This window comes from Mustela erminea, chromosome 2 (assembly GCF_009829155.1).
Source record: "Mustela erminea isolate mMusErm1 chromosome 2, mMusErm1.Pri, whole genome shotgun sequence".
NCBI lineage: Eukaryota > Metazoa > Chordata > Mammalia > Carnivora > Mustelidae > Mustela > Mustela erminea.
The window spans coordinates 23,618,282-23,642,938 of NC_045615.1; the positions used below are offsets into that span (position 1 = coordinate 23,618,282).

The window sequence follows — 24,657 nt, forward strand, 5'->3', positions numbered from 1 at the left end:
AAGGAGAATCAGACCATTTCTGTAATGACAAATGAATAGCAAATCTGATCGTGTTTCTTGGTTAGAAAAAAGGGGTTATCTTGACAAGGGAAGTGCCCGTTGAAATATCCTATTTTTCAAATTCTGCAATGGCTTAAAAGAAGAGAATTTGTTTTGGTTCTACTACAAGTAACCCAGATTAAGTGATGCCTGCCTGGAACCCCCAATTTTGTTTGCATTAGGATTGTAATGCCCAAACTAATTTTTTCCCACCACAATAAATATTCAAATGTTGGCCAACTGGGTCTTGAGGTATACCGTATACATTAAGTAAATATTTTATGAAACGTGATCACATCTTAATTCTTATATGAGGGTTTGGAATAAAATTCTTTAAACAAATTAATGCAAGAGCAGGAGGAAAATAATTCTAACTAAGTAACAGCTTTAGAAATTCTTTCTCTTCTGCCCTCACCCCTGTTGAGAAACAGTAATCTTTGTTCAAGTTAGGGGTATAATATTAGGAAATAATATGAAAATACTGACAGATTACATCATTGGCTTCACTATTTAAAAAGGGCCAGATCTTTGATCAGAAATCTTTGAGTGAGAAAAAGCATATATGTTGCTGTCCTAAAGCTTGAGTGATTGAAGCCTGCACAACGAGCCTATAGGATGACCCCAGTGATCCTTGACACCGGTAGTCATACCCTAGTGTCCCCCACTGAACAAATCTGAGCTGTGTACCTTACAGGATGGTGTGAGAATGACGTAGTTGTTCCCACCTTGTTCTCTCATGAATGCTTACTCCACAGGAAGCCAGCTGATATGTTGTTACAACACTCAAGCAACCCTACAGAGAGGTGTTTGTGGTAAGGAACTAACCCCTGCCAACAACGTGCATGAGCCATGTTAGGAGTGGGTTTTCTGGTGTCAGTCAGACCTTCAGATGACTGCAGCCCCAATCGATGTCTTGACGTGCAATCTAATGAAAACTCAAGGGAAGCTGCTCCTAGATTTCTGTGTCACAGACACTGTTGAGATAATGCATATTTATTGCTGTAAATCACTAGATTTGGGATACTTTGTTACTACAGCAATAAATTAGAAAGTGTTTTTCCCACCAAGATTCTATAGTAGCAAAACAGATGAACACACCCATGTTAAGCCATTTACAAAGTTGCTGGCTCTGCAATTAGTGGTACTTAAGTCCTATCTCAAGGAATTTGCCATTTAATTCTCTTTTTCCTCAAAGTACTGTATGGAGACCAGCAGCGATGGCATTACCCGGGAGCTTGTTAGAAATGGAGTATTTCAAATCCTACCGCAGACCCACTCAATCAGAAATTAAGGTTCTGAATATGATATTCCCATACCATATATAAGTACATTAAAGTTTGAGAAGAAACACTGATCTGTTTGATTCTTGTTATAGCCTGTAGTTGAAACCCTGGCTATATACATTAAGAGCACTTCCAAAAAATACTGTTGGTTGGGTGTCTGGGTGGCTTAGTTGGCTGCTGCCCCACTATTGGTTTTGGCTCAGGTCATGGTCTCAGGTCATGGGATGGAGCCATGTGTTGGGTTCATGATCAGCAGGGAGTCCCCTTGGGATTCTCTCTCCCACTCCCTCTGCCCCTCCCCCTGCTCACATGCTCTCGCTCTCTCGCGCTCTCTCTCGAACGCGTGCGCGCGCACTCTCTCTCTCTCTCAAATAAATAAATAAATCTTTAAAAGAAAAATAAAGAAGGGGGGAATACTCTTGGAGAAATCTGTCTCTAGATATTCTGATTTAATTATTCTGGATTGAAGTCTATCATGGTCATGACCTAATAATATTTTAGAATTTTTCCCCTTGAAAACTACACTGTAACCTCAGATCAGCTGAATTCCCGGACTGCTCCAGGCCTGGTTCTAGAAGTCAGCTATGTCCAGGTGTGTCCCTGAGATTGCCCTGGGACTACAATGGTACACTGAACAGGATTCTTCTGGAGCATTGCCGTGGACTCAGTTCATTCCAAGAAAAGTATCCATACCTTCCTACCTTCCAGGTAGATTGGCACCATTCAAAGAACCAGGTGCTTAATTAATAAGGCTTCAAGGCCGCTTACCCACCTGTTAGATGAGGACAAACATCTTTTAGTTTCATCTTTCCCTGATAGCAAATGGAAATAACTAATGTTTCTCAAAGCCTTTAGGAAATATGTTTTTATTGTTGACACTATGAAATTAAGACTTCCAGTATGATGGGTGCTTACAAATGTTAGAACTATTACTTAAGAAGCTCAAATTGACAACATTAAATACCACTTAACTGTGAGTGGGGGAGGGGAGGTATTTGTTTCCTTTACTAATGCATTAGCAGTGATGGAAACAATGCCTGGCACATGGCTTGCTCTTAATAAATATTTGTTGATTAAATAAATCCCTCAAAATCCAATAACTTCTGAGCGTTTATTCATTCAAAGTTACTCAACACCCCATGTTAGCGAGCCTGCAATGGAAACTGTTTTATCGGAGGTCCTAAAATAAAGCTTCAAATTTTTCTTTTTTGAAAATATAAAATTTTGTGCCCTAACCCTATGTCATATTTCGAATTGCTGCCCTAGGCTGGCCTCGGTTCCTCCTCTGGAGGCTAGTTAGGGATGTGATCTCTGCCCTTGAATCTCCTTCCTTTGTAGTTTTTTTGGCCTGCGCGTTTACGTTTCCCAAGCAGAAGCGCGCGTGCCGCGGCTGCGCCCATTAGCGCGCGGCGCGGGCTTGTAGCTGTCAGGCGGGCGGGGCTGCCTAGGACCCAGGAGGAGTCGGTCCTCTGCCGCCGCAGAGCCTCCGCGCTGACCCGTGCGGCCCCCTCCTCCTCGCGCACCCCTTCCCTCCCGGGCTTTGGCAGCCCTTGCGGAGCAGGAACCCCCGCACCACCACCACTACCACCACCACCTCCAGCCCCGCCAGCGGGCCGGGCCGGCCGCGGAGTCGGGCGCGGATGCTCGCGGGTGGGCTGGGCCGGCCGGCGGCCGGGGAGGCGGGCTGCATTATTTCCCGCTAGGGCCGGGCTCTGTGGGAGGAAGGGGCCCCCGCACTGTCCTCGCAGCCCGAGTCCGCGCGCGCCGCCCCCGAGGCCGGGCCTGCGGGCAAGCTAGGCGGAGGCGCCGCATCCCCGGCCTCCGGCAGGGCTCGTGGGCGGGCCGGGGCCGGGCGCGACGCCCCTGCGGGCCCGCGGCGCCTCTCCCACGCTCCCAGCTCCTCCCCCTCCTCTTCCTTCCTTCCCCTCAGCCTCCCGGGAGCCGCCGGCGGACGCGAGCCGCGGCGGGCGCCCGAGCTTTGTGTGCGCCCGCGGGCCCGGGGCGAACCTCCGGCGGCCCAACTTTGCGGCTCCTGGCCGGCTCCCAGGAGGGAGTTGTGAGGCGTGGCTGGCCGGAGAAGGCGCCCGGGGTGGGGTGGGGGGCGTGGGGCTCCCCGCGGGAGGGACCGAGCGAGCCGCGCTGGACAATGAGCTGGGCAGCTCGACGCTGCGGCCACTTGTAGGGGGGGCGCGGGCCATTCGTCTCCTCGGCGGCTCAGCTGCCCCACCTGCGAGCAGAGGGCGAGATGCCACAGCCAGGTGTCCCGGCGCTCTGAGGCCCCCACGGTCAGACGTCCCTGAGCTGGCTCTCTCATTGACACTAGGCTACCCGGAGGCTTCGGCTGGGACGTTTTTTGTGGGGGAGCCTTCAGAGCTGCCGCGATGGCCAGCACCAGGAGTATTGAGCTGGAGCACTTTGAGGAACGGGACAAAAGGCCGCGACCAGGGTCGCGGAGAGGGGCGCCCAGCTCCTCGGGAGGCAGCAGCAGCTCGGGCCCCAAGGGGAACGGGCTCATCCCTAGCCCGGCGCACAGTGCCCACTGCAGCTTCTACCGCACGCGGACCCTGCAGGCTCTGAGCTCAGAGAAGAAGGCCAAGAAGGCGCGCTTCTACCGGAATGGGGACCGCTACTTCAAGGGCCTGGTGTTTGCCATCTCCAGCGACCGCTTCCGGTCCTTCGACGCGCTGCTCATAGAGCTCACTCGCTCCTTGTCGGACAACGTGAACCTGCCCCAGGGTGTCCGCACCATCTACACCATCGACGGCAGTCGGAAGGTCACCAGCCTGGACGAGCTGCTGGAAGGTAGGAGGAGAGGGTCGGGCGCGGCAGGTGCGGCCCAGCGCGACAGCAGGTGCAGTGGCCACAGGCTGGCGCGCGCCTGCTTGCGCTGCGCGGAGGGGAGTTTACCGGGTGCTTTCTAGGCAGCCATGGGAATTGTATGGTTCTGTCTGCTTTTCTATAGGCTCTCCGTGTGTGTGTGGGGGGGTGCGCTCCCCCAGATACTCTCTTTTCCAAAAGATTTGTCTTTAAAAACGAAAAAAAAAAATCCTAGCAGGCTTTGGTGACATCTCTTAAGACTGGTAAACTTGGGGGGTTTGTTTTTAGTGCAAACTGTTGGAAAAGGTGGCTCTCGGGTGAGGCTCTGGGTAACCCTCTTGCTAACAAGCTTTTTCTTCAGCCCTCTGTGTGGACCTCAATACAGGCATCAGGGATGTTCCAGCATTCAGAACCCTGTTGGACCCGCTGTACTCCGAAGTTGTGGTTGTGAAATGCTTTAGGTTGGCTTTCAGCAGAAGTTATATGAGGTCAGGAGGCGTGATCCCAGAAAGTGGTTCTCAACCTTGACTGCACCTTGGATCACTGGAGACTTTAAAAAATTATGGGTGCCTGTTTCCTATCCCCAGATATTCAGATATGTGGGGTGTGATCTGGGCAGTTGGAGCTTTAAAAGCTCCCCAGGTGATTTGATGTAGAGCCAAGCGCAGCCAAGATTGAGAATCACTGTGCTGAAGGGTTTTCCACATTTGGTTGGTAATGAGGTGAACCCAGGTCATTCTCTCCTGCCTCCTCCTCTGTTGAAAGTAGCTAGTTAGGATGATAGAGGATGTTGGAATGAGTAGTTGGGGCCTATTATAAATGAGTAATCCTAGAGTGTCAACCATGCTTTTCTCAAAGGGACTGCTTGGCTGTATGTTGTGTCATCCTTGAATTCCTGCAATACTGTATTTATTCTTCTTTCCTTTCAGGGTGAAAAGGCATTACTGGTAGTTAAGAACTCACTTCCAGATCTAAACAGCACCTATAAAGATGAGACAGAACCCAAGTATATGCTGACTGCATGTTTAAAGACAGTTTGCTCTCATGCATCTTTCTTAATGCAAATGGCTCAATCCATGTAGTCATAGCAATATTGGTGTGACAGGGAAAGGAACTGAACTTGGAGCCAACTATTTTTCTTTTTAAGGTTTATTTGTCTTTTGTTTGTTTGTTCGTTTGAGAGAGGGAGAGGGAGAGAGAATGGAGGGGGCAGTGGAGAGGCAGAGGGAGAGAAATCCTCAAGCAGACTCCTCGCTGAGGCAGGAGTCCAAGGTAGGGCTTGATCCCACCGTCCCGAGGTCATGACTCAAGCCGAAACCAAGAGTTGGAGGCTCAACCAACTGAGCCACCCAGGTGCCCCAACCAACAATTTTTCTTATATTATCTCATCGTATTCTTATATTATAGTTTGAAGGCTTTATGCCCATTTTACACATGAGGAAATGAGCAACATGCCTTGTTACACAGTATCTGAGTATATGCCCTTTCATCTCCAGTTCACCTCTAATAAATTGATATAGCCATACTGAGGAGTCCTGAAAGTGGTTGAGTTTCTCTACTTAGTCATCGTTACCAGAGGTTTATCCCTGTCTTGGTTAGATGAGGACCTAGCCTAAATGAAATGGTCTCTTCAGTCTATGTGTGTGTATTCTTGACCTCACACATTCTCTTGGTCACTGTGTGTTTTGGTTTTAAAGGCTTCCTCAGGAGGTGATGACAGCCAGAGAAGTATAAATAAAATGATACATTGTTAAAAGGACTCTTTTGCCTTCTTTATCATATTAAATATTTTAAAGCAACATTTGCCTAGATATTTCAAAACGGAATAACATTTTTGGACTGACCCAAGCTAGATTGACAGCCCTGTGGAGAAATCAAGGTGATACCTATTACTTGAGTACTCATTACTCCCATTTCTTTGAAATACTGTGCATCATGTGGTCTGAAGAGGAACAAAAATTTTAATATCCTTCTCTCAAATAATTTTAACAGTGTATTTGCTACATAAATTAATATACTCCAAAGATGAATATCTTTATGGGGGGTCAAGATGACCATTATGCATATTAATTAATAACAACACATATTTACATTGAGTTTGTCATTGCCCAGGTGTTGCATGGTTCACTGAGTCTAGTTGTCAAACCCATATAGTTTCAGCTGTATATTGAAAGTTGACAAATTTCCTTCCAGTTATTTATTCACTGACTTTTGAAGGATGGGGAACTGCAAGTGTGTATAAAGTCCAAGTTATACTACCATATGATAAATAATGGCATAACACAAATATTTGCACAACAGAAATATTTCCCTAATCTAGCCAATTGCCTGCTTGTTTCAAGCAGTATTTAATAAAATTACTGCAAAAGAAGAAAATTTGTGCCCTTCTTTTGTCATAGTGACATTCTCTCTGACAATGGATCTTTGTCTAGGTCTTGGAGTTCCAACAAAATGAGTGGAATACCCTGTTGCAAGGCAGTTTTCAAGAAAAGAAAGAGCCATCAATGCTTAATATTCATCACTTGAGAATTTAAATAGTTTCAATTTTCAGTTAAAAGTGTATGTTCAAATGTTCTGATTTATCATTTAGAAGAACTAATCTACCTGCAAAGTTATTATTTGTACCAGTAAAAATGGGTGCAAGTGATATGGGTGTTGCCCATATGGTCAAAATTGACTAATTCATCTTAGTTCATTTTTAAAACTCCATTTTTTATTTTATAATTATTATTTTAGTAATCTTTATACCCATTGTGGGGCTCAAACTCATGACCCCAAGATCTAGAGTCACTTGCTCTTCCAACTGAGCCATCCAGGTGCCCCAGCCATTTTAATTAATTTTTAATAAGGATTCTTTGATAGTATTTTTTACAACATTATGTTCTGTTCTCTTCTTTGCCTCTTCCATCCCATGAAATTTTTAGTTTAGGAGATACTGTTTTCCCAAAGTGTTTTTCTAAAATGTTTTTAGTGAAGAATAGAAAGTGATGACTCAAGACAGCTGGGCATGAACACTCATTCAGAGCCCCAATCCCATTGAACTCAGATGACAAAAGAAATTTGCATGGCCCAGATTTTTTCTTTTGCCTTTGACCTTGAAAGTCTCTGGAGACTAAAAACAGTGCTCAGGTGTTGGCTGGCACTCCTCCTCTACTTCACTAAACCACCAGGTATCTTCAGCCTTTTGGTTTACCTCCCCTTGTTGGATTAACTTCACTGAGTTGGTTCTGGGCATTCCTGTAATACTGTTTATTTTTTATTTTTTATTTATTTGACAGACAGAGATCACAAGTAGGCAGAGAGGCAGGCAGAGAGAGAGGAGGAAGCAGGCTCCCTGCCGAGCAGAGAGCCGGATGTGGGGCTTGATCCCAGGACTCTGGGATCATGACCTGAGCCGAAGGCAGAGGCTTTAACCCACTGAGCCACCCAGGTGCCTCCAATACTGTTTATTCTTTAAAACTTGTTGGGGACCTTCTTTGAGGAGGGCTGTGAGTCAGTATTGGGAAAATCAGTTTTAGCTGCTTCAAACCATGAACCAGCCAAACCTAGAGCATCTCTTATAGACAACTGAGGATGTTCTGATGATTTTTTTCTTAAGTTCTCATGTCAGGGGCTAAAAGTCAGAATTCCTTCGCTATTTTTTCAAGTTTATTTATTTAACCTCTATACCCAACATGGGGCTGGGACTCACCATCCTGAGATCAGGAATCACATGCTCCTCAGACTGAGCCATACCGATGCCCCTCTGGTCTTAGTATTTGTTTCATGAGTGTTCTCCCTTTCTGAACATTGGCTATATTTATAAAATTTTGATGTCCTGCAGAGACATGCCTATGGATAGTAAGAACACTGCCTAATCAAGTCAGGCTACCTAGGTTCTACTGACTGGATTTGAGAAAAAAATTACCTTTGTTCTCTGAGCTTTAGGGTCTTTTCCTCTTAAATGAAAGGTTGGCAGATTACCTCTCTAAGATCCTTTGTAGAATGAAAGTATATATCTTTCCACTAAGTGGTTAGTATACTGAATGTATGATGGCTTAGGCTCCTTTCCCTACCTAGACCCTGTCTTCCAGAAAATTGACAAGGTTGTAAATGTCCTGGCACCAAGCAGGGAATAGGTGTAAGGTTCTGAGGAAGTATTTTCCAGGAGTCAAAATATTAATAGCTACCTGCCTCTGCCTCTCTCATTCCAAAGTAAAATGTTGCTTTATGTTATTTTGATCTTTTACTCCCCTGTCAACAACAAACATCGGATTTTTTGGCTTCTGAGAGAATTTTGATTATTTTGGTAAGTGATAGTCCATCATTCCATTAAGTTAACTTGAAAATTGGCTTGATTAATTAGAATTTAAGAAAAATAAGGCTGCCTCCAAGTCTCAAGAAAACACTTTTCTCCAGCCAAATGACTCTTAGATATTTCAGACCTTTCCTTGGCCTGGTCCTATAGCCAAAATTTTATAGAAATTGATGAGTTTCTACTCAGATAAGGAAACTGGGTGAGGGGGAAGACTTTAGATAATAATGGCCAGACTCTTTTGGTAAAGTGCTTTTATATTTAAGACAAACGAAAATGTTACCACCAAATACACCTCTTTCATAAGCGAATTACTGGTGTTTCTATTCCTGGAATATTGTTTGTTTTGTTTACTGGACGTTTACATTTTGGGAAGGCAAACATTTTTGTTTTAAAAAAATTGAATATTTGTAATTTGTTGTTCCTAAGATTTTTATACCATAATAAAACTTGATCTTTTCTCCTGAATTTACAGTTTCTAAATGAAGACAAGCAAGTATAAAACTGGGGGAAGAGTAGGCTTTGTTAATCAAATGCTGTCTTGATTTTTCTAAATGAGAAGATTCTTTCATTTGTAACACTAAACATAGGAGCTGTTTCTTAGCAAACTCATTTGGAAAGATTCCTGTTGTGTTTTGTATTAGATTGCCCCATCTAGTGTATGAAGCAGATTTGGTCTTTGTTTTCTTAAGTTCCTCTACTTTATAGTTGTAGTTATACTTAAAACAAACAAAAAAAAACTACATTATTTCATGTCCTTAAAAAAATGTGTTCTTTCGAACATTACAAATGAGTAAAAACAAAATCATGTGAAAATACTACAACCTACATAAATTCTTCATGTCACAGGTGTTTTATTTTGATGATGTGCCTTTGATTTAATTTGGAACACTTTTAAAAGGATATTTTGTGTTTGTAAAAATCTTTGATGAGCTTGGAAATAAAATTTCTGCTTAATTCATCATTTTCTATGATAGCAACAACAACAACAACAACAACAAAAAAGCACTTGACATTTCCAAGGTTCTCCTAGTTAGCCTAGTTTATTGAATCTGGTTAGGTCATCTTCTTCTTCTTCTTCCTTTTTTTTTTTCCTTTCAAGATTTTATCAAGATTTTTATCAAGATTTTATCAAGCACTTGACATTTCCAAGGTTCTCCTAGTAAGCCTAGTTTATTGAATCTGTTTGGTTAGGTCATTATCTTATTATTATTATTTTTTTCCTTTCAAGATTTTATTTATTTATTTGAGAAAGAGAGAGAGAGGGAGAACATGTGCAGAGAGGGAGAAGCAGATTCCCTGAGCAGAGAGCCTGATGACGGGCTCCATTCTAGGCTCCCTGAGACTGTGACCTGGACTGAAGGCAGATGCTTCACAACTGAGCCACCCAGGTACCCCTAGATCAACTTCTTTGAAGGTGTTAAGCCAAAATATAGTTACTGAGAGAGTTCTAAGTAAAAATGAGTCTCAGTAAGAACCCAACTTAGGGTAGAGTCCCTCCCCCCATCACCGAAAGATAGATTTTTATGATAATGATAGAAACTGATTTTTTTGAAATGTGTTATGGTGAGGAAAGAAACATAAACCCCATGGGTGAAAAGCTATTTGCACATAGAAGTTAAAGCAGTATACATTAAAGGTATTTATGATGATAGGATGTGGCAGTTTAACATTGAATCTCAGGTGTGCAAGCCTTCTCTGGCAGACTCCTAGGTTCTTCAAGACCCACTTCCAATATTGCTTCTATGAAGTCTCTTCCCAGACCTTACGGATACTGATCTCTGATAGCTGCTGATTGAAGGTCTGTTTGTTTTTGTTCCAAGTGCCTTTCCAGGGGAAAGTTTCTTTCCTCAAGATTCTCACATTCTAGAGGGAGAGGGGTCGTGAACATGAGCATACACAAACTGGTTCTAGCTCAGGGGCTGTGAATGAAATGGTAGGGAGGTGGGGCAGTATGATGAACAAACTTTCCAGAGGAATAGATGTTGGAGCCAAGGCCTGAGATCAAAATGATAACATTTCCCTTTGCTTACAGTATTTGTGCTTTAGGATATTTCATGTATGGGTTCTGAAATAAAATGCATTATCTTGTACAACTGCAAAATAAGGTCTGTGCTTAGTTCTGTGTAGTTGCCTTGACCTTGGTTTCCTCATTTGTAAATGAAAGATGGTAATTGCTAAGACCTTTTCCCCTTTAAAGTTCAGTTATCTTGGGAAATGCTTCTGAGAGTAGGAAAGAGAAATGATCTTGGCTCTGTCATGTTTTATGTCCCTTTTTAGGAGTCACCCAGGTTTAGGGATGCCTGGCTGGCTTAGTTGGTAAAGCACATGACTCTTGGTCTTGAGGTCGTGAGCCCCACATTGGGTGTAGAGATTACTTAAAAATAAAATCTAGAAAAAAAAAAAAAGTCGGCCAGGTTTAGATAGAATTCTTAGAACCCTCAAAAACTTGTAGGCGGTTCCTCTCCATAAAACATTCTCAGGAAAGGGAAAATCGTAAACCTTTTGTGGGCTGGGACCACAATTGTTTTATTCATTTCTTTGTCCCATGCAATAAATACCTCTAGCACAATGATTTATTTTACTCCTGTGCCATTTTTAGATTTTTTTTTTAATATGTGGGAATAGGTGGATGTAGATATCTTAAAAAACCTTTCTTAGTTAAGACTGGACAGTTGGCTAGATTTGCAGAGGAAGAATAAGGCAGTAGACTAAGCATAATGTAATTTGTCAGAAGGCACTACTTTGTAGACTGAAGGAATAGGAAAAAATTGGCTGTGAGATCAATTTAAGTAATTTTGATTACATGATAACCTTTGCCAACATCTCAAAGTGACTAAAATAATCTCCAGTTATGACCTGCTATGTTATTTATTGTTTATACATTGATTAGACTGTAACCAAAATCTATCACAATGAAAGTTTTAAAGATTAATTTTTTTAGAGGGGGGAGAGAGAGAGAGCACAGGGGGAAGGGCAGAGGAAGGGAGAGGGGATAGAAGCAGACTCCGTGCTGAGTGCAGAGCCTGATGTGGGTCTGGATCCCACGACTGGGAGATCAAGACCTGAGCTGAAATCAAGAGTTGGACTCTTAACTGACTACACCACCCAGGTGCCCTTCATAATAACACCTTTAAAATATCTTCACTGATTTATCTCTTCCTTCACTCTGTATGTTTTACAAATTTTAGGTTACTTTAAGTTTTAAATAATAATTATAATTATTTCCTCCAGGCAATGATGATGCTCTCTTCCCCAATACATTTGTCCATCATCCTGGTCTTTTTACTTAACAGTATTTTGCCCCATTGGCAGAGAATCAAGAAAAGAAGAAAAGGAATTTTACTACAGTTTATACTCATGTTCATCAAACCTCTGAGAGAGAAAGAACTTGAAAAATAGCCTGATGTGAACCCATCTCAGTAGTTTAGTGATCCAGGCCAATAGATGGAAGGCTCTGCATGAACCCTATAATGTGTACAAAACACTTAGTGGAGTCCTAGCATGCAGTGGCTCTTTGATAAATGCTGGTGGTCCTCAGCATCTTAACCCAAAATTTCTGTCCTTATAACCTCCCTGCTATATTCGAGAGCCCCACCATTTGGAGCTACAAAAGGCTTATCTGACTTTTACACGGCAGCTCTTCAGACATTTGAAGACAGTGGTCATAGTTTACTATTTCCCCTTCCTTCCCATTCTGCAAACATCACCTCTTTTTTTTTTTTTTTTTTTTAAACATCACCTCTTTTTTGGGCAAACATTTGGCGTCTGAATCTTTCATCACTTCCACTGAATCTTTTTTTTTTTTTTGGTAAATATTTATTTATTTGAGAGACAACATGTGGGGAGAGGGTGAGGAAGGGCACAGGAGGAGGGAGAGACTTTCTAGCCGACTCTCTGCGGGGCATGGAGCCTGTCATAGGGCTCCATCTTAAGACCCTGAGATTGTGACCTGAGCCAAAATCAAGAGTCAGATGCTTAATTGACTGAGCCACCCAGGTACACCCTGGCATTGAATCTTTTTGAGCCATCTTCATTATCAATCACTTGCTTAAAACTGGGGCCAAGTCTTCTCAGACTCACAGTGAGAATTGGGGGTGAAGGAAGAAGGTATTAAGGAAGGGTCTCCAGAAGTTGGAGTAACTCTGTTAAGGAAAGTTTTACCTCTGCTTAGATGATGAGCCAGTTGAAGGATCCATAATGATCCATTATGCCTCAGTTGCTTTAGAAATATTAGATGGGGGATGTCTTGGTGGCTCAGTTGGTTGTACGTCTGACTCTTCATTTCGACTCAGGTCATGATAGCAGGGTCATGAGATCGAGTCCTATGTTGAGCTTTGCACTGGGCATGGAACCTGCTTAAGATTCTCTCTTTTCCTCTCCCTCTGCCCCTGCCCCCTCCAAAAAAAAAAAAAAAAAAGATAGAAATATTAGATGGGCACATTTTGTTTGAAGTTTTCTCTCTTCCTTAACATCTGTAAGATTGCAGTGTTTCTAAACTTTTGCAATATTTAGGCCACTTAAACATGAAAAACAATGCAAAAAATCTAACAACTAACTTGTAGAAGTTCAGTATATCCTTAATTATTTTAGTTACATTATCACTTAAGTATGTAGAATCACTGATATAAAAGTATATTCTTATACTAGAGGTCTTATACACCAACACAACCTAAACAAACTGATAATGTAAATATCAACAAAACCACATAATCAATGAAAATATAAAAAACAGCAGTATAAAGCTGCAGATACTAGTTGCTCAAACTAAGTTGTTCCCAAATATGATCATGGCACTGAATCCTGAGTTCAGTGTGCTGTATTTTAGAATGCCATGTCAGGAGTCAGTTTTGGATTGTTAATAAAGCTCCACTCCTATAGGTAAAATTACGTCCTCTGGTCTTAACCTACTGTGAACACATCTTTTACAGAGATTAAGTTCGCTTCTCTTTTTCCTCATTAACTCCCAGCAAAGTTACACACTTTGGTACCAAAGGAGTTGAAGCTGGACATCAAGTGGTCTGGCTTTATTTGTTGATAAGCAGTCATTCACATATTCCAGAATAGGATGATATAAACATTTTAAGTTGTATCATTAAAATAAGCACAGTATTAAAATTGTCAGAGTGAACTCTTGTAAATTATGGAATATGCTTGCCCTAGGGGTGAGGAACAAAAAGCAGATACTGGATATGGTTTGTGGGTTCCATCCTACCAGGAGAGGAGATGCAATTTCTTTTTCAGCTGGTAAGCTTTATAAAGCTTTTTGGTTCATGAGTAAGATTTTTGTTTCTACTTTTACTTAATTTTTTTGGTCTTCAGTAAAACTTTTCTGAAATTTCAACACTGAAACATGGATTTCTGGCCATGTTTCTTCATAGATTTTCAGATGTTCAAAGTCATTTTTGTACCCCTTTCTCAATGGAATGTGTCAAAGACTATACTGCTGGATGAGACTTGGGGACATGACTTGGTTCAGCCAGTTGCCTTCAGAGGTATTAAAACAGCATTGGTCTTCGAGATGAAATCTCGTTTTGTGTCCTCACCCTTGCCCCTCAACGAAGGCCATTACATTCATTTTGTGAATGCAACAGCAATGGTCCAGTGACACAGCAAAGACGCGCAGAGTAGGATAGGCTTCAAGGCCAGAGCAGTGCACTTTGGTTAACTCTGCTGATCCCCAGTTAGTTTAAATTCTTGGTTCTGTGCAGTCTGGGTGAAAAAAAAAAAAAAAAAAGATTAAGTTGTTTGCCACAAAAGAATAATAAATCAGTCTTTCTTTTCCTCATCCTGTATTTTTCTTAGCCAGATGGGCGTGGGAACTCATCTCTCGTGTGTTTTAGATGGAGATAAGCACATTTTAATCCACCCAGTAGGACAGCCTCACAAATGCTCTGCTTGATGAAGGATATCAAACCATTTTGTAGATGCAGCATACCCAGATTTATTTTCCTTGGTTATATGTCTTTGGAAGCAATTTTTTCCTCTGTTTTAGAAGTTAGGAAAGAATTAAGGTTTCTAAGATTATTGCTAGCATTAGATCTGTAGTGTCAGGCAATCTTTCTTTTGTCTTTGTCTTTCCATTTTTATGTTATCATATTTAAGTCTGCATGTGTGGGAGGGGTCTTTTCTCTAAGCTTGAAGAGCCTTGCACTTTAGACGTGTGTCATAAAGTTCAGTGCTTGCTTCCACTCCAAGTGATGTCATAGTTTCAATGTCCACATTTTGTATAATTCATCTCCTGCCATGGATGTAAACATAGTTTGTAATTACAAACTAATCACTGGGGTTAGGCAGTTAATGTAAATATTTTAACAGAAGTGGATGAGATACTTTATAGGAACTGATAAAAAGTAGGCTAGCCAAACACACTGTATTTGAATTTCCAACTACATATGGTTACATGTAACTATCTGTAATTTCTAACAGTAAATTGATATTTAAATGTTGACAAATTACTGTGATTTAGCTATTAAAAACACTCATGTATATTAAAAACATATATATTTTATATGTAAGTACATGCATACATATTCCATTGATTGAAAGACACATTACATTTATTGAACTGAAAAGTACCCTATACACTTGAAACTAATACAACACTGTATGTTAATTATACTTGACTTTTAAAAAATAAATAAGTAAGCATGTGCCCTGGACTCTTGATGCTTTGATGGTCTGAAATGAATTAAAAACTTTAGTAGAACTAGGCAGCCTTCACATCCTGCTTATTTCCATAGATGCCTTAGGTTGCATTTTGGTAGGCTGGCATGATCTAAGAATATCTCCAGCCATGCATGACATCTTTCAGGAGCCTGACCCTGAGCCTTCTAGGGTCATTCTGTATCAACAGTGTACTGTGCAAATGTTTTACCTAGAAGTAATGCAAATCCAAACCATGAGATTTCTAAGTTCGCATTTTTGTCATTACATTGACAAACATGTTTTGAGTACCTGTTACATACCAGGTATTGTGGTAGATGTGGGGAGTATGAAAAAGATAGAGTTTTTTTCAAAGTGCAGGCAGTGGTTTGTAGTGAGAGGTTGTTTCCAGAGTCACCTGTGAAATTAAAAACCCTTACCTACATATTCTGGTCCCACCATCTGGTGATTCTAGTGATTCAGTTGAACTGTGGTAAGGTCTGAGCATCTGTACTTTTACAGCAAAATCAGCTGATTAAAAAAAATTCTCCACCAAGAACCATTGGAAGAGAGAAAGAAAGAATAAATGATTATGAGCTATTGATACTTTGTAAGCTCAGAAAAAGATACTTTATAAGAATGTAATTTTTTAAATTTTATTTTAAAATTATGAAGATTCAAAACTATGTATGGCCCAATGAGTTGTTATGAACACCAGCCATGTCAAGAAACAGAGTATTGCCAGAATCTGAGAAGATCTCCCTGTATCCCTTCCTAGTTCCAATTCTGCCCAAGATAACAGAGGCCTGACTCCTGCTTTTATCTCCCTTTTTACCACCAATGAAGGCATCCCTAATTGATACGGTGTAATTTTTTCTGTTTTGGACTCTAGAGAAATTGGACCCTACTACATGTATTCTTTTGTCATCTTTTCCTACCATTGTTGGTAAAATTCATCCAGATTGTTGCTAAAGGTTCTTGTTCATTTTCAATACTGTATAGTTGTACATAAGACAACCCCACAGTCTCTGTGTCTGTTCTCCTGTTGTTGGGACATGTGGATTGATGTTTCCTCTTTGGCTGTTGAGCCCTGCTTCTGCATATACACACTAGTGTCTATGTGCATGAGTTTTTCCAGCATATATTCCTGGGGTGGATTGTTGGGTCATATGATGTGTATGTTGTAAATGTAGTACTAGATAATGCTTTTCTAGGTGATTGAACCTATTTAAAATCCCTTTAGCAATGTTTGAAAATTCCTATTGCCTTACCTCCTTGCCAAGAGTGATTAATCTTGACTGGCCAGTTAAAAAGAGACAAGATAAGAAGAGAAGGAAGGTTATTTTAGACATATAAGAAGCAATGAAAATAAGAGGGTATGATGAGTTTAGAAGGAAATTGCAAATATACTGCTATGACACTAACTTAAGAGCCTGTGGGAATGTGGTGGGAGATGAGGGTGGAAGTGTGTGATGTGCTGAGGAGTTTGGTCTTTATTCTAAAGGCAGTGAAGCAGGCAAAAGACATCAGCTCCACATTTCTAAAAATTTGCTGTGACAGCTATGTGGGGGAGGAGGGGGTGAGGCCCCACAGAGAACTTAACTGCTTTAATCCAAGGAGAAATAAAAGAAGGCAGAGTCAAAGAGGATAGATTCCAGAGGTACGTAGACCAAGCTCAAGAGTTTTGTCAATTCTGTTGAATGTGGGAAAGGGAGAAGAGACGCAGGAGTCTTGATTTTTGCGTGGGTGACTATATAGGTGGGTGATTTCATTCAGTAAGTTGAGGAATTCAGGAAGAGGAGAGTTTGAGGTCAAGATGGCCGATATGGGGATGAAGTTAGTTTTAGACAGTAGCATGTGAGATACCCATAGATAATCTAGTAGAGGTGTTCAGTAAGCGGCTTGAATTCAAGAGAAAGGACTAGGCTGGAAATGTCCTTAGGATATAGGTGGTGTTTGAAGCCATGGAGTGGATGCACTTGCCCATAGAGAGTATAAGGAGGATGAAGTAGATGAGTGGGAGAAGAGGACTCTGAAAAGCAGATCAAGAGAAGTAAGAGGTATAAAGCAAAAGAAATCAGACTGTGGAAGCTAAGGGAAAAAGGATTTGCAGAAGAGAATCATGCCTAGTGTCCAGTGCCCTCAGAAGACACCCAGTGAATTTGGAAGATGTGCTTTGCATTTGGCAGTTAGGAAAGACATGCTCAGGGATCAGGGTGTTCCAGCCAGGGGAATGCAGAGAGCAAAAGTGATGCCACAGTAGCTTAAGAGCAAATAAGAAGTGGGGGAAAAAACAGATGAGGAGAGTTTGATGTTTGGGGTGTTTTTTTTTTTTTTTTTTAAATTCAGCAGTGAATGGAAGCCAAAAGCACATTAGGTATAGTGGGCTGAGGAATGAAGAGGGGGAGGATTTGTGTGTGCTTAAGGTGGGAGGTATGTGTATCTAATCTTGTAGAGAGGGCTGCCTAGTTAAATGGAGGAGAGAAGAATGTCCCTGAAACTGCAGTATGAGGACACGGAAACGTGGTACTCAACATCCAGTAGGAGGTGGCTACCCTATTACTGCCAAGGGAGACAAGGTGGGAGAAATTGGCCCAGCCTGAACACATTTGTGAGGATGAAGGCTTCCAGAAACAAGACATTGGAGAGTTCCTAGCATTTAATATCCTCTTGCCTCTTAGAGGAGGCAGAGTCTTGGGTTGAGTAAAGGTGAACATTAATGGTTAATATGCAGGTTGTATTACACAACTGTATAGGCACTTAATTTGACAGTCTGCTAACTACAAAGTAAAGTGTCTTTGAACAAGTATCAGTGATAAGAAACCAGATCCATGTCACTGTAGTGTCTTAAAGGAAATTCAGAGACTTTCTATTCTGTGTTGTGGATGAAAACAGTTAAGTTTTATAACCACCTTGTGCTTTTATCCATCTTCTTTCCATATATAAAACAAATTTTCTTTGTATTTAGTATTCACATGATCATAATTTCCAGAATGACTTCCCCCTGTGGTCAAAGAACTGTTATCAGAAAGAGGGAGAGAAAGAGAATGAGAGTGTGTGTGTGTGTGTGTGTGTGTGTGTGTGTGTGTGTGTGTGTGTGTATCTCAGTTCTCTTCAGCCAGAGACCACCAAGAAGATACCTATAGTTGAACATGTTGAGTTTATGATTCACTGCAGCAAAGATAATGCACGTTGTATAATACCATGGGGGCGTCTCAGTAAGAAGGTATTTGACTTGTCATAAAATATGGGCTTTGATTGGATAATTTCCGAGGATCTGGGGAAGCAAGGATTTGCTCTGTATTGGGTGCTGTTAGAAGGAAGGACAATTCTGTGACTGAGTATCTCATTAAACTTAGAACGAACACAGAATAGATTGAGGAAAAGCTGTAATTGGTAAGGCCGTGGCAGTCATTCACTGAGTGTGACAGGAGGTTGTCTGGTATTTTGTGGGTTGCACAGTGAACTTGTTTTTGTGTCACCTTACCGTAGTCTCTGAGTGACTTTATTTGATACAGATATGATTTGAGATTATATCCCAGCGAAAAACACAGGTATGACTGTGGACACCAACCAGCTTATAATAATAATGAGTTCTAGCTGTTAAAGTCAGATGAATTCTGGACTTCAGAGACAGGCTTATTTTTCATATATTCATGTTCACACACACACACATACACATTTATCTATTTATATCTTTGTTTAGCTCTAATTTATAAATGAGATGCTTATCTTTTCCTTCTTTGGGTCAGTGTAATTTTATTATGTATTGACAAAAAATTTAAAAATCCTTTCAGAATGTAGTATTTTATCAGGATGTCAAAACTCATTACTTGAGGGTACACTTTTTCAGCTGTGTCAATAGCACAAAATGCACTGCTGTTTGTTATGTTATTGGGGAATGAGCAGAAACCAACCTTCTTGCATTGATCCAAGTAGGAAGTGGGTGGTGGTAAGGGCACAGCGGGTGGACAGTTTGAGAAATATTTAGAAAAGAGGGTGGGTAGAACTTGATGTCAGAATGTAGTATGTAGGGAAGCCAGAAGAATGAAGGGTGATGCCTAGGTTTCTAGCTGAGTAAGTTTCATTAGAAAGTGGTGTTTCTACCAGGATGAGGAAGAAGGGAAAAGTGACAAGTAGGCAGGGGGATAACAAATCTCAAACCAGAATCCCTACTGTAGGAAGAATCTGGTGGATTAGAAGCTGATTGCTAGTAATCAGTCTTGCAGGTGCCTAGTACCTAACAGTAATAAATTATTATTTGGTTAACAGCAAGAGCTATAACTGCCCAAGGAACCAAAATCTTAAATTCTTTTGTCAGCATGTTCTCTCCTGATAGGCAAATCTATGTTAGTGACAGAATTACCCTCAGGTAATTGTTTGATCAGGGTGGGGACATAACAAGGGAAGGTAGCCTGGGTATCTTGACCGCTGTGGTCTTCAAGGTATGACGTCTCTGCTATAGGGTTTTAGGCGCCCAGTATATGGAAACACAGGTGTGACCTCAAAACTGTGTCTTGAACCTTTTTGCTGAAATGTTGTATGCCAAAATGGGTATCTGTGGTTCAAAATTTTACATTTTATAGAACTGACCTACACATTTTTAATAGAAACAGTATGAAGGGAGGAGGGGAGAGAAGGATTGGAAATTAAAATGTATCTGTAACCACACATAAACAAGACAGACTTCCTTTACCTATTTTCATTCTGATGTCTTGAACTTGTATAAAGAGGCTAAATACAGATGAATTTAAAAGGCAGCTCGCCTTGTTGATATGTCAGCTGTGCAGAGTTGATCAAAGAAATCTGACATACTAAATTTGCTCTTGCTTTGTTTCTTTTTATCATTGTGTTTTCACTTTATATTGGGAAAGGCTTTTCTCCAGCTGACTTCTCCCTGCCCTTAGGGGGAAAAAAAATCACTGTCTCTTGCTGAAATTTCCTTTTCTTTCTTCCATCTTAATATTTTGAATCAGAACATACAATTAAATTTTATTTAGAGCTTTTCAATGTGATACTTGTATTCTCTATAAAATTAAAGCAAAATCGTGTTTATTTTGCTTTTAAATACATGCATGTGATGTATAGCTCTGTTTTATTAAATTCATATGTGTGTTTGAAATTACATGCCATTTTCCCAGATGATTACACTGTGAAAAGTCATTTAGATAAACCTACAGAGATGGAAAATCTCTAACTAAATGGTGGTGGTTATGCCAGCTTTCTGATTACTGGTGTGGAAGCAGCAGAAGAGCCTGTGGCTGGTTCCCTAGTTTTCTTACACAGTGGCCTAAGTACACCTTTAACGGAAGGCATTACCCCTCTTTTTAGACCCTTCTTATATGCCTGATCTTTTATTGAATTGTTTGTGTGCCTTTGGGAGTCTTTAAGTTATCTATTCATTAGGATTTTAAGAACATCCTGATAATAGTTAAATATTATATTTATATTAATGGGTTTTTCTTAGGCATTGCCTTTCACCATTTTGGTTATTTTTGTTTTAAGCAGGAACAGCCCTTAATGCTTGTATCATATGATTATTCTATCAATAGTGAGATTGCTACACTGAATATGTGAAAAAATACTGGATTCTTTTTGAGTTAGAAACTATCTTAGAGAAAATCTTAGAGTGTAATCCTCTTGCCCTGTATGCCAAACAGGTGAGGATAAAAGAATTAGGTGACTTCTGCATTTCCTGAAAGAAAAGTGTGATTTTTTTAAACATATAATTATGAATTATGATTTTCAGCCTTTTAAAAATCACTACTTTTCAACCTCTAATTTTGGAACTTAAAATTAATGAACATTGAGTTGGTAAACCGGTACAACAAATAGTACAGTTTTTATGTTTTACTTAATAAAAATTAAGCAGAAGTCTGCATGAATATTGAACACATTTTATTTGTTTTTCAAAAAGATTTATTTGTTTATTTAGGGAGAAAGAGCACCTGCCTGCATGCGTGCGTGAGTGGGGGGAGGGGCAGAGGGAGCAGGGAGAGAGAGGAGGAGAGAAGCAGACTCCCCGCTGAGTACAGAGTCCAGTGTGGGGCTGCCCTGAGATCACGACCTGAGCCAAAATTAAGAGCTGGTAGCTTAACTGACTGAGCCACCCAGACACTTCATTTTAAACTGTTTAACATCCTTTAACCATTTAAGTAGATATAGAGAAGGTTGTCTATTTGAGCTAATTATTTTAAATTCACATTCTTTAATTAAGAAATAAAATGCCTGAGGTAAATTTCTTCAAGCCGTCAGAACTCTTCCTTCATTTTTGCAGTAATTCATTCATTGAGTAAATGATATTATGACTAAATATATTTTAGGAGGTGTGTGTATCATTCTTCAATTGGGACTGAAATTTGTAGTTCTAAGGAGAAAAATAGTTTCATTTCTTTATATGAATATGTTATTTTGTGATACAATCATTTCTTCCAGAACGAGATTTTTTTTTTTTTTTTTAGTCAATTAATAGATTTTGGAATTAGGAAGTACTCTAGAATTCACCTGATTCAACGGCTTCAATTTACAGACAATGATATTGAGAATCAAAGTGCAGAGGAATTATCCAGGGTGGCATATTTTATCAGAATAAAGCCCTAGTCTCTCTTGTTTCATTTGTCTAGTGCTTTTCAAGCTGTAATGTGTGTTATTCTCTCAAAACCAATCTAGATGTTTAAATAGAAAGGGAGAATGGGCAGAATGCCAAAGGAAAAACATGTGAATTCCCCTTGCAGTGCACCTGTTACGTTTAGGAGTTCACTTAATGGGTCTCCAGCATTTGTTCTTAAGAGACAGTGCTTCTGTGATGGGGATAATCACGCTAATTAAACTGATTTTTTGCCTTTTAGGTGAGAGTTACGTGTGTGCATCAAATGAACCATTTCGTAAAGTTGATTACACCAAAAATGTTAATCCAAACTGGTCTGTGAACATCAAGGGTGGGACAACACGAGCCTTGGCTGCTCCCTCCTCAGTGAAAAGTGAAGTGAAGGAAAGTAAAGATTTCATCAAACCCAAATTAGTGACTGTGATTCGAAGTGGAGTGAAGCCTAGAAAAGCGGTGCGGATCCTTCTAAATAAGAAGACTGCTCATTCCTTTGAACAGGTGTTGACAGACATCACCGAAGCCATTAAACTAGATTCGGGAGTGGTCAAGAGGCTCTGCACACTGGACGGAAAGCAGGTAGGAGGTTTACCAACCCCCGGCCCTCCATCTCACTGTTGAACTCCCCGTGCATAATGGTGGTTACGTATTTGACAAAGAATTTCACAGTCTGCGAGAAATTATTCAAATACTCCTACGCGAGATGTGTGTGTGTCTGTATTAGCGTGTATCTTGAAAAATGTGAGTGGCTCACCTGTGTCTTTATCCAAATACCTCAAAAGTGTATATAGAGAAATCTGTACTTCTTATGGTCACTGAAAGGGAAATGTAAATAACTTATTTTTTTTTAATTTTGTATTTTAAATTCCAGTTAGCTAATATACAGTGTGATATTAGTTTCAGGTGTACAGTCTAGTGATTCAGCACTTACATTTCCATCTAACACTGGGTGCTCATCGCAAGTACCTTCCTTAAACCCCATCACCTATTTAACCCATCCCCCAACTCACCCCCGCTCTGGTAATCATCAGTTTGTTCTCTGTAGTTAAGAGTCTGTTTCTTGGTTTGCCTCTTTCTCCCTTATTTCCCTTTGCTTATCTGTTTTGTTTCTTAAATTCCATATATGAGTGAAATCATACGGTATTTTGTCTTTTTCTGACCGACTTATTTTGCCTGGCATAAACACTCTAGCTTCAACTACATAGTTCCAAATGGCAAGATTTTATTTTATTTTTTTATGGCTGAGTAATATTTTTATTATATATGTATTTTTATCTATATAAATATATATGCTTGTATAATACACACACACATCACATTTTCTTTATCCATTCATCAGTCAGTGGACACTTGGGCTATTTCCATAATTTAGCTTTTGTTGACAATACTGCTATAAACATCCAAGTATATGTATCCCTTTGAATTAGCATTTTTGTATCGTTTGGGTAAATATCTCCTAGTACAATTGCTGGATCATAGGGTAGTTCTATTTTTAACTTTTTGAAAAAAAAACCTCCATGTAGTTTTCCAGAGTGGTTGCACCAATTTGCAATCCCACCAACAGTGCAAGAGAGCACCTTTTAAACCACATCCTCACCAAAACTTCCTGTTTCTTGCATTTTTTATTTTAACCATTCTGAAGGTATAAAATGATACCTCATTGTGCTTTTGATTTATATTTCCCTGATGATGACTGATGTTGAGCATCTTTTCATGTTTCATGTTTCTGTCTTCTTTGGGAAAATGTCTAGTCATGTCTTCTGCCCATGTTTTAATTGCATTATTCATTTTTTGGATGTTAGTGAAATGTAGACTTCAGAGGGAAGCCTTCTAACTTACATTTTCCCCTCAGAAGTCTACATTTCACTAACATCCAAAAGATGTTCTCTGTTTAAGAATAAGAATACCTATTGACTAGTAGAGTTATTATGGGTTTGGTAAATCACAGGAGTCAAAATTAAAGATATTTAACATTTTTAGAAAAGCCTTTCCTCCCCACCTACATATAATATGGAAAATGCCTTTCAAAAAAGTACTTTTCTTTCATAAAAATGCCCATATAATTTCATAGGGCACAAGAGAGGCAATTAGCATTTCTTTTTAGTTTGTTTTTGTTGTTTATTTTTTGTTTGAGAGAGGGGTGTGTGTGTGTGTGGTGACTAGGATCAGAGGGAGAGGAGAGAGAATCTGAAGCAGGTTCCACATGCAGCATAGAGGCCAAAGCAGGGCTCGATGCCATGACCCTGAAATCATGACCTGAGTTGAAATCAAGAGTCGGATACCAACTGAGCTGTCCAGGTGCCCCATTAATCAGCGTTTCTGAAAAAATATACAAAAATTACACAGGAAAAGGCAAGCCAAATATATACCAAGAAATCTATATACTGGGAAATCTAATGGCTAAAGAAGAAAAATTGAGCAAATTTCAAGAATGCATGAATATAGAGTTTTGCCACAATCAGATTATTCCTAAAGAGAAAGACTTCCGAGGTGTATTTTTTCCTAATTTCAATAAAGTTAAATTGTTTGTATTTACATTGTGTTAGACCTTATAGTTTCCAGCATCCAGTTTGTTTCTTCATTCCATTTTGTTTTTTCCCTATAACACACTTAATTTATTCTGAAGTGTTTAGCTCATATAGTGCTGAGAAACACTGGAGCAGCGCCTTCTGAAAAACACAGTTAAAGTACTTTTCTAATTTCATAACACTAGATCTAGTTAGTTGTTTCCTGAAACATTAACAAAATTTAAAAAATAAGTTCTAAAAATTCCAGTAGATCATAATGAGGTTATGACTTTTCTGATTAATTAATTAGCTTGATGATTGGAAGGCACAACACTTCATAGCAGCCTGTCCAAGATAGGTTCACAGTATGAATGGAAGTAGACACTTTATAGATTGAGTTAATAGCACAACATAACACAAAACACCTTAAGATTAGTTCTGCAAGTATTTAAATCGAATTAAACTAAA

The 24,657-nt window shown here is 40.1% G+C and overlaps 1 protein-coding gene across 10 annotated transcripts in view; it reads left to right on the plus strand.

Annotated features, from left to right (window-relative positions):
- Positions 1 to 3,255: 3,255 nt before the first annotated feature.
- Positions 3,256 to 24,657, plus strand: part of DCLK2 (doublecortin like kinase 2) — a 144,593-nt gene continuing 123,191 nt past the window's right edge. For 5 of the 10 annotated variants that reach the window (XM_032332489.1, XM_032332490.1, XM_032332492.1 and 2 more), the window contains exons 1-2: positions 3,259 to 4,124; positions 21,927 to 22,261. In XM_032332489.1, coding sequence (XP_032188380.1) covers positions 3,704 to 4,124; positions 21,927 to 22,261 — 756 coding nt within the window. In that variant the 5' untranslated portion in view covers positions 3,259 to 3,703. Of the gene's footprint in view, positions 4,125 to 21,926; positions 22,262 to 24,657 lie in introns of all 10 variants that reach the window. The other 5 variants (XR_004283164.1, XM_032332495.1, XM_032332496.1 and 2 more) reach the window with 3 other exon arrangements.